Source organism: Cebus imitator, unplaced genomic scaffold (genome assembly GCF_001604975.1).
Source record: "Cebus imitator isolate Cc_AM_T3 unplaced genomic scaffold, Cebus_imitator-1.0 Scaffold271, whole genome shotgun sequence".
Classification (NCBI taxonomy): domain Eukaryota; kingdom Metazoa; phylum Chordata; class Mammalia; order Primates; family Cebidae; genus Cebus; species Cebus imitator.
The window spans coordinates 2,251,467-2,266,523 of record NW_016107586.1 but is presented as its reverse complement, the minus strand read 5'-3'; the positions used below and the strand labels follow the sequence as shown (position 1 = coordinate 2,266,523).

The following is a 15,057-nucleotide window of genomic DNA, read 5'->3' as shown; positions in this document are numbered from 1 at the left end:
TTTCCCTGTGCAGAAGCTCTTTAGTTTAATTAGGTCCCATTTGTCAATTTTTGTTTCTGTTGCAGTTGCTTTTAGCATCTTTGTCATGAAATCCTTGTCAGGGCCTATATCCAGAATGGTATTTGCTAGGTTATCTTCCAGGGTTTTTATAGTTTTAGGTTTTACATTTAAGTCTTTAATACATCTTGAATTAATTTTTGCACATGGCGTAAAGCAGAAGTCCAGTTTCAATCTTCTGCATATGGCTAGCCTGTTATCCCAGCACTATTTATTGACTAGAGAATGCTTTTCCCATTGCTTTTTTGTTGACTTTGTTAAAGATCAGATGGTTATAGCTGTGCCGCGTTATTTCTGGACTCTCTATTCTGTTCTGTTCATCCCTCTTCTTCTTCAGGCAACTTTGATACTTGCATGGCCCTGAGCTTTGCTCAAGATTTGCTATCTGCTGGGAATGTCCCTTTTCTCCATATTCACCTATGAAAATTCCACGCTCCTTCTGGGCCTGCTCAAATGCCAATTCTGGTATGAGATTTTATTTTTTTTAAATTCTTGCTGCTGGGAATAATTCTCTTTCTGTGGGTTCATAGAGAACTTTATGATAGGGATCAAATTCTATGCTTTCATTAGCTGCATTCATACCCCACCAGCAATTAAGTATAATTGCCCTGTGGATCAGCTGTTTATTTCTCATCTTGGTATCTCCTACAGGGTCCATCACAGAATTTATGCATAGAGATCTTCAATAAATACTTGCTCAATGAACGAATAAATATATTAACCATACCCATTCTTCTTCTTATGTTGTACTTAACAACAAGTATTTGGATTTGTTTGCTAGAGCAGTCATAACAAAGTGCCACGAATTGGGTGGCTTACTCCAGTCTGAGCTCATCTTAACTTATTCAATAACTCTGATTCAAATAAGGTCGGATTAGCAGGGTTCAAAATACCTTTTTGGGAGACACAATTCAATGCTTAAAAGTAGAGAAATAAGAATTCCGATATAACTCACTCTTGGGTTCTCATCTAAGTAATAACCATACTTGTTTGAATTATATCTATATGTCTGGGCTTATATTTTGAAAGAGTTTGTCGCCCAGCTACCATGAAAAGCAAAGGTGGAAAAGTCCCATGAGTATTGCGCAGGGGTATTTTAGTACACTGCGGGTCATGACCTAGCCTAAATTTCTTTCTTTTGTATATATATAATATATATTGTATTGCACTTTAGGTTCTGGGGTACACGTGCAGAACATGCAGGATTGTTGCATAGGTACATACATGGCAATATGGTTTGCTGCCTTCATCCCAGTCACCTATATCTGGCATTTCTCCCTAGGTTATTCCTCCCCGACTCCCTACCTGCCGCTGTCCCTCCCCTAGTCCCCCCCACCAACAGACCCCATTGTGTGATGCTCCTCTCCCTGTGTCCATATGTTCTCATTGTTCAACACCTGCCTATGATTGAGAGCATATGGTGTTTGATTTTCTGTTTTTGTGTCAGTTTGCTGAGAATGATGGTTTCCAGATTCATCCATGTCCCTAAAAAGGACACGAACTCATCATTTTTTATGGCTGCATAGTATTCTATGGTGTAGATGTGCCACATTTTCCTTGTCCAGTCTATCATCTATGGGCACTTGGGTTGGTCCAGGTGTTTGCTATTGTAAACAGTGCCTCAATGAACATATGTGTGCATGTGTCTTTAAAATAGAACAATTTATAATCCTTTGGATATATACCCAGTAATGGGATTGCTGGGTCAAATGGAATTTCTATTTCTAGGTCCTTGAGGAATTGCCACACTGTCTTCGACAATGGTTGAACTAGTTTACACTCCCACCAACAGTGTAAAAGTGTTCCTATTTATCCACATCCACTCTAGCATCTGTTGTCTCCAAGTTTTTTTAATGATTGCCATTCTAACTGGCATGAGATCGTATCTCAATGTGGTTTTGATTTGCATTTCTCTAATGACCAGTGATGATGAGCATTTTTTCGTATGTTTTTTGGCCTCATAGATGTCTTCTTTTGAAAAGTGTCTGTTCATGTCCTTCACCCACTTTTGAATGGGTTTGTTTTTTTTCTTGTAAGTCTGTTTTAGTTCTTTGTAGATTCTAGATATTAGCCCTTTGTCAGATGGGTAGATTGCAAAATTTTTTTCCCATTCTGCTGGTTGCCAGTTCACTCTAATGATTGTTTCTTTTGCTGTGCAGAAGCTCTGGAGTTTGATTAGGTCCCATTTGTCTATTTTGGCTTTTGTTGCCAATGCTTTGGGTGTTTTAGTCATGAAGTCCTTGCCTATACCTATGTCCTGGATGATTTTGCCTAGGTTTTCTTCTAGGGTTTTTATGTGTTAGGTCTTATGTTTAAGTCTTTAATTCATCTGGAGTTAATTTTAGTGTAAGGTGTCAGGAAGGGGTCCAGTTTCTGCTTTCTGCACATGACTAGCCAGTTTTCCCAACAATGTTTATTAAACAGGGAATCCTTTCCCCATTGCTTGTTTTTGTCAGGTTTGTCAATGATCAGATGGTTGTAGATGTGTGGCATTGCCTCCGAGGCCTCTGTTCTGTTCCATTGGTCTATATCTCGGAGATAGAACAGAGTAGTATAGTTTGAAGTCAGGTAGTGTGATGCCTCCATCTTTGTTCTCTTTGCTTAGAATTTACTTGGATATGCGGGTTCTCTTTTGGTTCCATATGAAGTTTAAGGTGTTTTTTTTCCAGTTCGTTGAAGAGGGTCATAAGTAGCTTGATGGGGATAGCACTGAATCTACAAATTACTTTGGTCAGTATCACCATTTTCACAATATTGATTCTTCCTAACCATGAGCATGGGATGTTTTTCCATCTGTTTGTGTCCTCTATTATTTCCATGAGCAGTGGTTTGTAGTTCTCCTTGAAGAGGTCCTTTACATCCTTTGTTAGTTGTTCCTAGGTATTTTATTCTCTTTGTAGCAATTGTGAATGGCAGTTCATTCTTGACTTGGCTCTCTGTAAGTCTATTATTGGTGTATAGGAATACTTGTGATTTCTGCACATTGATTTTGTATCCTGAGACTTTGCTGAAGTTTCTTATTAGTTTCAGGAGATTTTGGGCTGTGAAGATGGGGTCTTCTAAATATACAATCATGTCATCTGCAAGTAGAGACAATTTGACTTCCTCCTTTCCTAATTGAATACCCTTTATTTCTTTTTCTTGCCTGTGCTCTGGCTAGAACTCCTATATTGAATAGGAGTGGTGAGAGAGGGCATCCTTGTCTAGTGCCAGATTTCAAAGGGAATGCTTCCAGTTTTTGCCCATTTAGTATGATATTGGCTGTGGGTTTGTTGTAAATAGCTTTTATTATTTTGAGATACTTTCTGTCAATACTTAGTTTATTGAGAGTTTTTTTTTAGCATAAAGGCTGTTGAATTTTGTCAAAGGCCTTCTCTGCATCTATTGAGATAATCATGTGTTTTTTGTCTTTGGTTCTGTTTAGGTGGTGAATTACGTTTATAGAGTTATGTATGTTGAACCAGCCTTGCATCCCTGGAATGAAGCCTACTTGATTGTGATGGACAAGCTTTTTGATGTGCTGTTGCAATCAGTTTGCCGGTATTTTATTGAAGATTTTTGCATCTATGTTCATCATGGATATTGACCTGAAGTTTTCTTTTCTTGTTGAGTCTTTGCCAGGTTTTGGTATCAGGATGCTGTTGACCTCAAAATGATTTGGGAAGGATTCCCTCTTTTTGGATTGTTTGGAATTGTTTCAGAAGGAGTGGTACCCGCTCCTCTTTGTATGTCTGGTAGAATTCAGCTGTGAACTCATGTGGATCTGGGCTTTTTTTGGTTGGCAGGCTATTAATTGCTGCCTCAACTTCATCCCTTGTTATTAGTCTAGTCAGGGTTTCAACTTCTTCCTGGTTTAGCCTTGGGAGGGTGCAGGTGTCCAGGAATTTATCCATTTCTTCCAGGTTTACCGATTTATGTGCATAGAGTTGTTTGTAGTAATCTCTGATGGTAGTTTTATTTCTGTGGAATCGGTGGTGATATCCCCATTACCGTTTTTTATTGCATCTCTTTGATTCTTCTCTCTTTTCTTTTTTATTAATCTGGCTAGCAGTCTGTCTATTTTGTTGATCTTTTCAAAAAACTAGCTCCTGGATTTATTGACTTTTTTGAAGGGTTTTTTGTGTCTCTATCTCCTTCAGTTCTGCTCTGATCTTAGTTATTTCTTGTCTTCTGCTAGTTTTTGAGTTTTTTTGATCTTGCTCCTCTAACTCTTTCTTTCTTTTTTTTTTTTTTTTTACGGAGTTTCGCTCTTGTTACCCAGGCTGGAGTGCAATGGCGCGATCTCGGCTCACCGCAACCTCCGCCTCCTGGGTTCAGGCAATTCTCCTGCCTCAGCCTCCTGAGTAGCTGGGATTACAGGCACGCGCCACTATGCCTAGCTGATTTTTTGTATTTTTAGTAGAGACAGGGTTTCACCATGTTGACCAGGATGGTCTCGATCTCTTGACCTCGTGATCCACCCGCCTCGGCCTCCCAAAGTGCTGGGATTACAGGCGTGAGCCACCGTGCCCGGCCCATCCTGTAACTCTTTCAATTTTGATGATAGGATGTCGATTTTAGATCTTTCCTTGCTTCTCATGTGGGCATTTATTGCTGTGAATTTTCCTCTAAACGCTGCTTTAAATGTGTCCCAGAGATTCTGGTACATTGTGTTTTCGTTCTTGTAAGTTTTGAAGAACATCTTTATTTCCGCCTTCATTTCATTGTTTGTCCAGTCAACATTCAAAAGCCAGTTGTTCAGTTTCTATGAAGTTGTGCGGTTCTGAGTTAGTTTCTTAATCCTGAGTTCTAATTTGATTGCACTATGGTCTGAGAGATTGTTATGATTTCCATTCTTTTGCATTTGCTGAGGAGTGATTTACTTCTAATTATGTGGTTAGTTTTAGAGTAGGCGTGATGTGATGCTGAGAAGAATGTATGTTCTGTGGATTTGGGGTAGAGAGTTCTGTAAATGTCTATTAGGTTTGCTTGGTCCAGATCTGAGTTCAAGTCCTGGATAGCCTTGTTAATTTTCTGTCTCGTTGATCTGTCTAAAGATAGTGGAGTGTTAAAGTGTCCCACTATTATTGTGTGGGAGTCTAAGTCTCTTTGTAGGTCATTAAGAACTTGCTTTATGTATGTGGGTGCTCCCGTATTGGGTACATATATATTTAGCATAGTTAGCTCTTGTTGTTGCATTGATCCTTTTACCATTATGTAAGGCCCTTCTTTGTCTCTTTTGATCTTTGTTGGTTTAAAGATCTCTGTATTTTATCAGAGACTAGGATTGCAACTCCTGCTCTTTTTTTGCTCTCCATTTGCTTGATAAATCTCCTCCATCCCTTTATTTTGAGCCTATGTGTGTCCTTCCACATGAGATGGGTTTCCTGAATACAGCACACCCATAGGTTTTGACTTTTTATCCAATTTACCAGTCTGTGTCTTTTGATTGTGGCATTTAGCCCATTAGCATTTAAGGTTAATATTGTTATATGTGTGAATTTGATCCTGCCATTTCGATGCTAGCTGGTTGTTTTGACCATTAGTTGATGCAGTTTCTTCATTTTGTCAGTGGTCTTTACCATTTGGTACATTTTTGGAGTGGCTGGTAACTGATTGTTCCTTTCTATGTTTAGTGCTTCTTTCAGGAGTTCTTGTAAGGCAGGCCTGGTGGTGATAAAATCTCTGAGCAATTGCTTGTTTGTTAAGGATTTTATTTCTCCTTTGCTTATGAAGCTTAGTTTGGCTGGATATGAAATTCTAGGTTGAAAGTTCTTTTCTTTAAGGATGTTGAATATTGGCCCCCACTCTCTTCTGGCTTGTAGGGTTTCTGCTGAGAGATCTGCTGTGAGTCTGATGGGCTTCCCTTTGTGAGTAACCCGAACTTTCTCTCTGGCTGCCCTTAGCATTTTTTCCTTCATTTTAACCCTGATGAATCTGACGATTATGTGCCTTGGGTTTGCTCTTCTTGAGGAATATCTTTGCTGTGTTCTCTGTATTTCCTGGACTTGAATATTGGCCTGCCTTGCTAGGTTGGGGAAGTTCTCCTGGATAATATCCTGAAGAATGTTTTCCAGCTTGGATTCGTTCTGTCGCATTCAGGTACACCTATCAAACATATATTAGGTCTTTTCACATAACCCCTATTTCTTGGAGGCTTTGTTCATTTCTTTTAACTCTTTTTTCTCTAATCTTGCCTTCTTGTTTTATTTCATTGAGTTGATCTTCAATCTCTGATTCCTTTCTTCTGCTTGGTTGACTAGGCTATTGAAACTTGTGTATGCTTCGTGAAGTTCTCATGTTGTGTTTTTCAGCTCCATCAAGTCACTTATATTCTTCTCAAAGCTGTTTATTCTTGTTAGCATTTTGTCAAACCTTTTTTCAAGGTTCTTAGTTTCTTTGCATTGGTTAGAATATGTTCCTTTAGCTCAGAGAAGTTTATCACTTTCTGAAGCCTGTTTCTGTCAATTCATCAGACTCATTCTCCATCCAGCTTTGTTCCCTTGCTGGTGAGGAGTTGTGATCCCATGGAGGAGGAGATGAGTTCTGGTTTTTGCTGTTTTCATCCTTTTTGCACTAGTTTCTTCCCATCTTTCTGGATTTATCTACCTGTGGTCTTTGTAGTTGGTGACTTTCGGATGGGGTCTGAGTGGAAGTCCTTTTTGTTGATGATAGATTTATTTCTTTCTGTTTTTTTAGTTTTCCTTCTAACAGTCAGTCCCCTCTGCTATAAGACTGCTGGAGGTCCACTACAGACCCTGCTTTCCTGGGGATCACCTGTGGTGGCTGCAGAACAGTAAGGGTTGCTGCCAGTTTCTTCTTCTGTTATCTTCATCCCAGAAGGATACCTGCCAGTTGTCAGCCTGAGCGTTCCTTTATGAGGTGTCTGTTTGGATATACAGGGGTAGGGGAGCTGCTTGAGGAGACAGTCTGTCCCTTATAGGAGCTCAAGTGCTGAGCTGTGAGCTCCGTTGTTCCATTCAGAGCTGCTGGCAGATACATTTAAGTCTGCTGCAGTGGAACTCATAAATGCCTTTTTTTCCCAGGTGCTCTGTCCTGGGAAGGTGGGGCTTTATTTATAAGTTCCTGATTTGCTGCTGCCTTTTTTCAGAGCTGCCCTACCCAGCGAGGAGGTAGCCTAGTCACAGTCTGCCAGCAGAGACGTTGCTGAGCTGCTGTGGGCTCTGCCCAGCTGCTGTGTGAAATCCCTTGCAGTTTTGTTTATAGAGGTATAGTTAGAACTGCCTCGGTAATGGTGGTCTGCCTCAGTAATGGCAGACTGCCTTGGTAGTGGTGGACTGCCTCGGTAATGGTGGACACCCTTTCCCCACAGAACTGGACTGTCCCAGGACCAGCTGTGCTTGCTGTGAAACTCTCAGTCCAGAGCGTTTCAGATTGCTGGTCTTTGTGGGGGTGGGACCCTCCAAGCCAGATCACCTTACTCTCTGTTTCAGCCCCCTTTTCTTCAGTTGAATGGATGACTCTGTCTCTCAGGTGTTCCAGGTGCCAGTTGAAACGGCCGCCCAGATTTGTGTGAGTTTTTCTGTGGAGACCCACTGCGCCATGCTACAAACTCTTGGTGCTTTTATGCCTGGGAATCTCCTGGTCTGTGGGCAGTAAAAACTTGTTTGGAAATGTGGTGATCACTCACCCTCTGTGTTCTCACCAGGAGTTGCCCTCTAGAGCTGTTCTTATTCAACCATCTTGGATCTCGACCTAGCCTAAATTTCTTAAGAGATAAAAATGATGGGGCCGGCGTGGTGGCTCACGCCTGTAATCCCAGCAATTTGGGACGCTGAGGTGGGTGGATCATGAGGTCAAGAGATGGAGACCATCCTGGCCAACATGGTGAAACCTTGTCTCTACTAAAAATACAAAAAAATTAGCTGGGTGTGGTGGCACTTGCCTGTAGTGCCAGCTACTCGGGAGCCTGAGGCAGGAGAATCATTTGAATCCAGGAGACAGAGGTTTCAGTGAGCTGAGATCATGCCACTACACTTTAACCTGGTGACAGAGCGACAGAGCAAGACTCCATCTCAAAAAAATAAAAATAAAAAAAAAAAGGGAATCTCTTTTGGGAGACAATTCCATGCATATTTCAGGTGAGTTTCACTGTACATGTAATTTCATGATATCATGATATCTATGCCAAGATATTCCTATGTCTGGCCTCAACACACCATGGCCCCCAACTTTACAGTCTTAGGGGCAATAAGAAGCAGGATCGCATGAAAAGAGACCAGGGTTTGGAATAATCATAACAACTATGAAAATTCATTGAATCCCTACTATATGCCAGGCACTTGGCTAAGTGTTTAACATCAATGATCTCATTTAATCTAATCCTTAGCAACATCATGTGGTGGGAACTACTGTTATCTTAATGCATATATATTCTGCATATATATCCCAATGCATATAGATATAATATGTATAAGTATATAACGTATATGCGTGTGTATATATATGTGTATACACACACACGTATATGTACATAGGCATCAGGGACTGTACAAGGACCTTTTCCATCATATAATCTTAATTTTTCTGTTTATCAGTGGCTTTAATTTTGCTTGTATGAAGGTGTTTCATTCAGGGATAATAGCAGTAATTCCTTGATAGTGATGATGTAAATGTTGCAATGCCCTTTCCCATCCCTGCTTTTTTATATAGGAAAAGGGTGAAAAGCAAGTCCTGGAAGAATCTGCATTTGAAGAAATCGAAAGAGATTTTCAGGAGGTTCTGTGTGAACTTTCAGGAGACAAAAGTCTGGAAAAATTTAGGATTGAGTATGAGAAGCTTCATGCTATCATGAAAAAGTCTTATGACAATGAAAAGCGTCTGATGGCCAAATGCAGAGAACTAAATGCAGAGATTGTAGTGAATTCCGCAAAGGTCGCCACTGCCCTTAAGCTCTCTCAGGACGATCAGACCACCATTGCATCCCTAAAGAAGGTCAGTGATCTTCTAGAAATAGAATGAACCTGAATTTAAAACATCATTCTCTCATTATATTGACACCTCTAGGCTGGTAGTAAATGAGTTATTAGGTAAAAATTTACATGATTTTATATTCATAAAGCCTAAGGAATAATGTTCATTTTCAAAGAAAATGATTTTTTAGCCTGGGTGAATTGCATCATGCAGAAAATAATGGAGAATCTTACTGGCTTGGTTTCTGGGAAATAATGGGTTAGAAAAAGGATTTAGAGATAAGTAAATGCAATATTTGGAATCTCAATATGTCTTATTTGATGCATGATGAGTAATTTAATACCTCATGATAATAGCTTGTTAAAGATACTTTTGTATTTCTACTTTTTCTCCTGTTTTAGTAAAGATTGCCTTGAGAATTCCTAGATAGTAATTTTCATGACCTTTCTTTCTAGCACCCCTTTTCTTTCCTCTCAATCCTACCAGTTCCTCTTAATAGGAGAACAGAGATTCAGTGTGGGAATACTGAGGATGTATTCCTTTGTTTTACACTAGATATTTTTCATCTTTAAGTGTGTTGCATTATTTTGAAGGTAAAATATAAATGTTCCTTGTTGACTTATGGTGATAAGAGGTTGAAACAGAATTAAAACCCTAATTATGAGAAATAATTTATACAATTTTTAGACAATTGCCTTGATATCATGCAACTAGATGCCACCCAGTTCAAATTAATTTCCAAGACCAGTACAAAATATGGATTATCAATTCTCTTAGAAACTGCTCATTTTTAAGTGCCATTTAAAAATTTATTGTCATTTTCTTCTTCTTCTTGCTGAAAAACCAATATAAGAAGAGTTTAAGTCATTTTATAATGGAAAAAAACATTTTTCATTGTAAATTTAAAAACTGAAAATGGGCTGGGTGTTGTGGGTCATGCCTGTAATCCCCAGCACTTTGGGAGGCCGAGGTGGGTGGATCACCTGAGGTCAGGAGTTTGAGACCAGCCTGGCCAACATGGTGAAAACCCATCTCTACCAAAAATACAAAAATTAGCTAGGTGTGGTGGCATGTGCCTGTAGTCCCAGCTACCTGGGATGCTGAGGCAGGAGAATCACTTGAATCAGGAGGTGGAGGTTGCAGTAAGTGGAGCTTGTGCCACTGCACTCCTGCCTAGACAACAGAGTGAGACTTCATCTCAGAAAAACAAACAAACAAAAAAACAAAATGGAGAAAATGGAGGTCATGAATGGATTAAAATCTGATTGGAAAAGTTGATTCAGATAAAACTTTTGTATTCATTTTTTAATGTAAATATCTTTCATTTGTTTTGTTAAAAATAGCACGTATGGTTGCTACATAAGAAATAATCCACAAACTGACATTTTGCTTTGAATCACCGAATTACGTGCTATAGTTACCTAAGAGCAATCTTTCTAATGTAGTAGTGACCATGAATTGTTACATTAAATACTCTCTTCTACCCATTTTATTCCTTGTCAATATACAAGTAGAATATTTTCACCAAAAGCATATAGGTTCTTATCTGTATAAAGGACCCACATTCTACTTGACAGAATTTTGCAAGAAAGTTAAGTGGTGGCCTAAAACTCAAAGCTGTTTGTATTAGTTGGTCATCACATTGCTATAAAGAAATACTTGAGACCGGGTAATTTAAAAAGAAAAGAGGTTTAATTGGCTCATGGTTCTGCAGGCTGTCCAGAAAGTATAACACTAACATCTGCTCAGCTTCTTGGGAGGCCTCAGGAAACTTACAGTCATGGCAGAAGGCAAAGTGGAGCAGACAGTTCACATGGGCCAGAGCAGGAGCAAGAGAGGGAACAGGGAGGTACCATACAATTTTTTTTTTTTAACTTTTGAGTGCAGGGGTACATGTGCAGGTTTGTTACATAGGTAAACGTATGTCATGGGGGTTTGTTGTACAGGTTATTTAATCACCAGTTATTAAGTTAAGTATCCATTAGTTATTGTTTCCTTATCTTCTTCCTCCTCCTACCTTTCACCCTCCGAAAGACCTCAGTATGTTTTATTCCCCTCTATGTGTCCATGTGTTCTCGCTTGTAGCTCCCACTTGTAAGTGAGAACAAGTAGTATTTGGTTGTCTGTTCCTGTGTTAGTTTGCTAAGGATAATGGCCTCCAGCTCCATCCATGTCCTCCAACCAAAGGACATGATCTTATACTTTTTAATCAATGCATAGTATTTCATGGTGTGTATGTACCACATTTTCTTTATCCAGTCTATCACTGATGAGCATTTGAGTTGATTCCATGTCTTTGCTATTGTGAATAGCACTGTGATGAACATATGCTTGCATCACACACTTTTAAATGACCAGCTTTCGTGAGAACTCACTCACTTACTAGCACAAGGACAGTACCAAGAAGATGGTGCTAAACCATTCATGAGAAATCCACCCCCAAGATTCAGTCACCTCCCACCAGGCCCCACCTCCAACTCTGGGGTTTACATTTCAATATGAGAGTTGGGCAGGGATACGTATCCAAACTATGTCATGTTGCAAAACTTACTGTGCTTTGCTTTTTTACTGCAACTGCTGTAATTCACTTTTAAGTATTTATGTCAATATTATACATTGCATTTTATAACACTAAGGAAGCCAAAGCTGCATGTGTCATTGCTTCCATTCCCTGTTAAGGGTTTTTTTTTTTTTCCCCATATGAAAACATTTGATAAGAAGGCTTGAGCTTGAGTTTATGAAAAATGGGAATTACCAAGGTTTTTGGGTACAATTAGGTAACAGTAAAGAACAGCATTGCTGTGGGTTGTTCTAAAGTTCACATTGCCACTAGGAGCTCACTTGGGACCAGATGATAAAACATATTTTTTATTTACAAATCTATCAAGAGGTTTAATTCAGTCTGTCAATTTAGGGCTTGGATCTATGATCATTCCTCATGTGATAAAACTTATTTTTTTCCCTTTTAATATCTGGACTTGGAAAGCACATAAACTTTCATATCTAATTTTGCCAACCTTGCAGTAAGTGAGCCTTGTAGCCACACTCACCTACACAAGAAAAGATACCCTCTGCCAGTCCCCTACTTTATTTTATTTTATTTTTTTGAGACAGGGTCTTGCCCTGTCATCCAGGCTGGTATGTAGTGGCACAATTGCAGCTCACTGCAGCCTCAAACTCCTGGGCTCATGAGGTCTTCTTGCCTTGGCCTCCTGAGTGGCTGGGACTATAGGCCTATAACACCATGTCCAGTCCAGTCCTCCCCTTTCAATGTGCTATTCACTATTGACTAGCTCATGTTAAACAATTCAGTCCATGCACATTTACACAACTGCACTGTGGTCATGGCGTTATCCTGTTTGCTAGTTTACGTTGCATCTAGAATCCAGTTTGGTCTTTCTCACTGATATCCTATGGCCCATCTAGGAAATTGAAAAAGCCTGGAAGATGGTGGACTCAGCCTATGACAAGGAGCAGAAGGCCAAGGAGACGATTCTTGCTCTGAAAGAGGAAATAGTGAACCTGACCAAACTAGTGGAGCAAGGGTCTGGACTGTCAATGGACCAGGATAGCAAGTAGGTTATAGCCTTGTTGATGTATGTTGAACTCACTTTTGCAGAGGCCTCCTCCTTCAATAGGCAGCCTGGGGCTTGCCAGTGTCTTCTTGAACATTTGTGATACAGGACTCTTCTTTATTGGGTTCTCAGGGATTATTTTCTGTCTATTGCATTTTAAGTAACGTTCTTTTCTCCACACCTAAGAAAATTTGTGGGTATCTTAAACTTCTGCCTCCATGGGAATCAGTAGTATAGTTTCAAAATGAGTAAGATTTTATATTTATTTCTCTCCAACTTGTGTAGAATATAACTGTCTGCCTTTCTGCCTAGAGTCCCAGCTTCTTCTACCTACTCCCTATGATCAGTCTCATCATCGTCTGTTCCACTCTTCAGATTCTAGATCAGAAAACAGAGCTTCTTTTCACCTCTGCTGCCCCCCATCTCTTAAAGTCTCTATCTTGTTGACTTGGTCTTCTAAGCATGGCCTTTCCCTCCTTCTGGTCACCAGTGCTACTGTCTTGGTTCAGGCCTCCTATTCTTTTCCAGATTTGGCAGTAGCCTCCTAACTGATCTCCCTTCCTGTAGAAGACATGTCCTTCTTTATTCCATCATTGCTACCAAATTTAGGCTCCTGAAACACATGTGTACCTATCTTCAGCATAAACACTTTCAATAGCTACCTGTACCAGAAGGATAAAGCCCAGGCTCTTGACTATGTCATCCAGAGCCCTTTGAAAAGCTGCCCCAGTCAGCCTCTCTAGCCTTGGGCCAGCCTACCAGGTTGCTCACACCTCCATGACTTTGTTCATGCTGCTTTCCATGCTCAGAATGCCTTTTCTTCCATTCTCCCCCTGTTCAACTTTTATGCCACCTTTAAGACACACCTCAAACACTGTTTTAACTTCGTCACCACCAGTATCACTGTTCCACATCCTTTCCACATCCAGACTCCAATGACCACAAGAAAGTCGCTATGTTCTCTGTTTCCACAGGACCCAACATTTACCTCCAGTATGGTACTGATCAGATTGTATTGAAATTATTTCTTGATGTGCTTCTCTACCCATTAGGCTGTGAACTCAGTGAAGGAAGACATCTTTGTATCCCCTCCAGGAGCCCAGCACTCTGTGGGGCGTGCAAAACATGCCATTGATGAATGAATTAGGAATAAACATACACTTCCTTGAGCAGCCAAGGAAACTAACCAAATCTAATGTTGCTGTTTTGGTTTCTTATGCTTTTTTGATGTGTTGATCCTACATTGACGCATAGTTCTAAGTACAGGTATTGGGAGAAGGAATAAGAAATACAAACAGAAAATGTGATGCCTGTAGTGTGGGCTTTATCTTACTGTTAAGGAAGTCAAGCATATTCAAAGCAACTACTGAAAAGGAATGTGAGGGAACTGATTCAGATACAAGTAGTTTTCAACAAGCATTGGAAGAGGGTGAGGAGGAGAACTGAAGAACTAATCCAGCTCATAACTTCATCTTTAACAGTGTGCCCAGGTGTTAACTATCTGTCTTCACAGTAACCTTAGAATTTGAGGTTTTATTTCTGCAGAAGAATTTGAGTGCAGGTTTGAAGGTTCCTTATTAAACATTTGTTACATCAAAGGTGTTGGTAAATATACTTTGTCAAGTTACTGTGTTTTGAGCAGTTGTTTGATGACTGTCAGCTACAAGAGTCTGCAGTGCAAGTTCTCCTCTGCCTTCTCAGCTCTAAGAGCTGCCTTGCTCTAGATTCATTCTGCTGCAGAGGTCGTATCAGACACCGAGCTTCCACTTGCAGAGTGCTAATTCTGCAAGAAGTCATGCCAAATCATATGGAATGGCTTTTGAAATTTGGAGGTAACTGGTTTACAATTCAAATCAATGAATATTATCATATAACCTCTAAAAATGGGCATCAGGAATGATTTTCCCAATTTTGTTCTTCGTAACATTTTATCTGGGCCGCATCCATTTGGGAGAAACTAATCTCTTTGGGTAAATGGATAGAAAACTAGCAATGCATATTATTTGCTTCTGTTTATGCTTCATTCTAGAGTTTATGGCTGTGATCATAGCCCTCCAGTGGATATATTAAACAAATAATTTCCTAAATTGACATCTGTTTAGGATTAATTACCAGAGTTGACAATAGCAATATAGTCTTATTGTAACAAATTCAAGTAATACAGAGGTGTGGGAAGTATCAAACCCCACAACTTTCCACCCTAAATTTCTCAGAGATAGTCAGTGATATGTTTTTGTGGCTTCTATAAAAATGCCTCCAAAACACACACACACACACACACACACACACACACACACACTCTCTCTCTCTCTCTCTCTCTCTCTCTCTCTCTCCCCCTCTCTTTCTGTATCTCTCTCGCATGAATATACATTGTATTTTCTTAAAAATAAGAAAATAGATTAAACTATGCATGTTATCATTAGTATTTCTTTCCAGTTAACATCTCACAATCTGATCCCATCTCAGGACATAAAGATCTTTCTCTTTAATGCCTGAATAGTGTTAATCATTG

General features: G+C 39.8%; 1 protein-coding gene across 1 annotated transcript in view; it reads left to right on the top strand.

The window, feature by feature from the left end:
* CFAP58 (cilia and flagella associated protein 58) overlaps positions 1-15,057 on the top strand; it is a 118,424-nt gene that overhangs the window by 4,599 nt on the left and 98,768 nt on the right. Inside the window, exons 2-3 of the mRNA XM_017500804.2 lie at positions 8,710-8,991; positions 12,397-12,545. Coding sequence (XP_017356293.1) covers positions 8,710-8,991; positions 12,397-12,545 — 431 coding nt within the window. The remainder of the gene's footprint in view (positions 1-8,709; positions 8,992-12,396; positions 12,546-15,057) is intronic.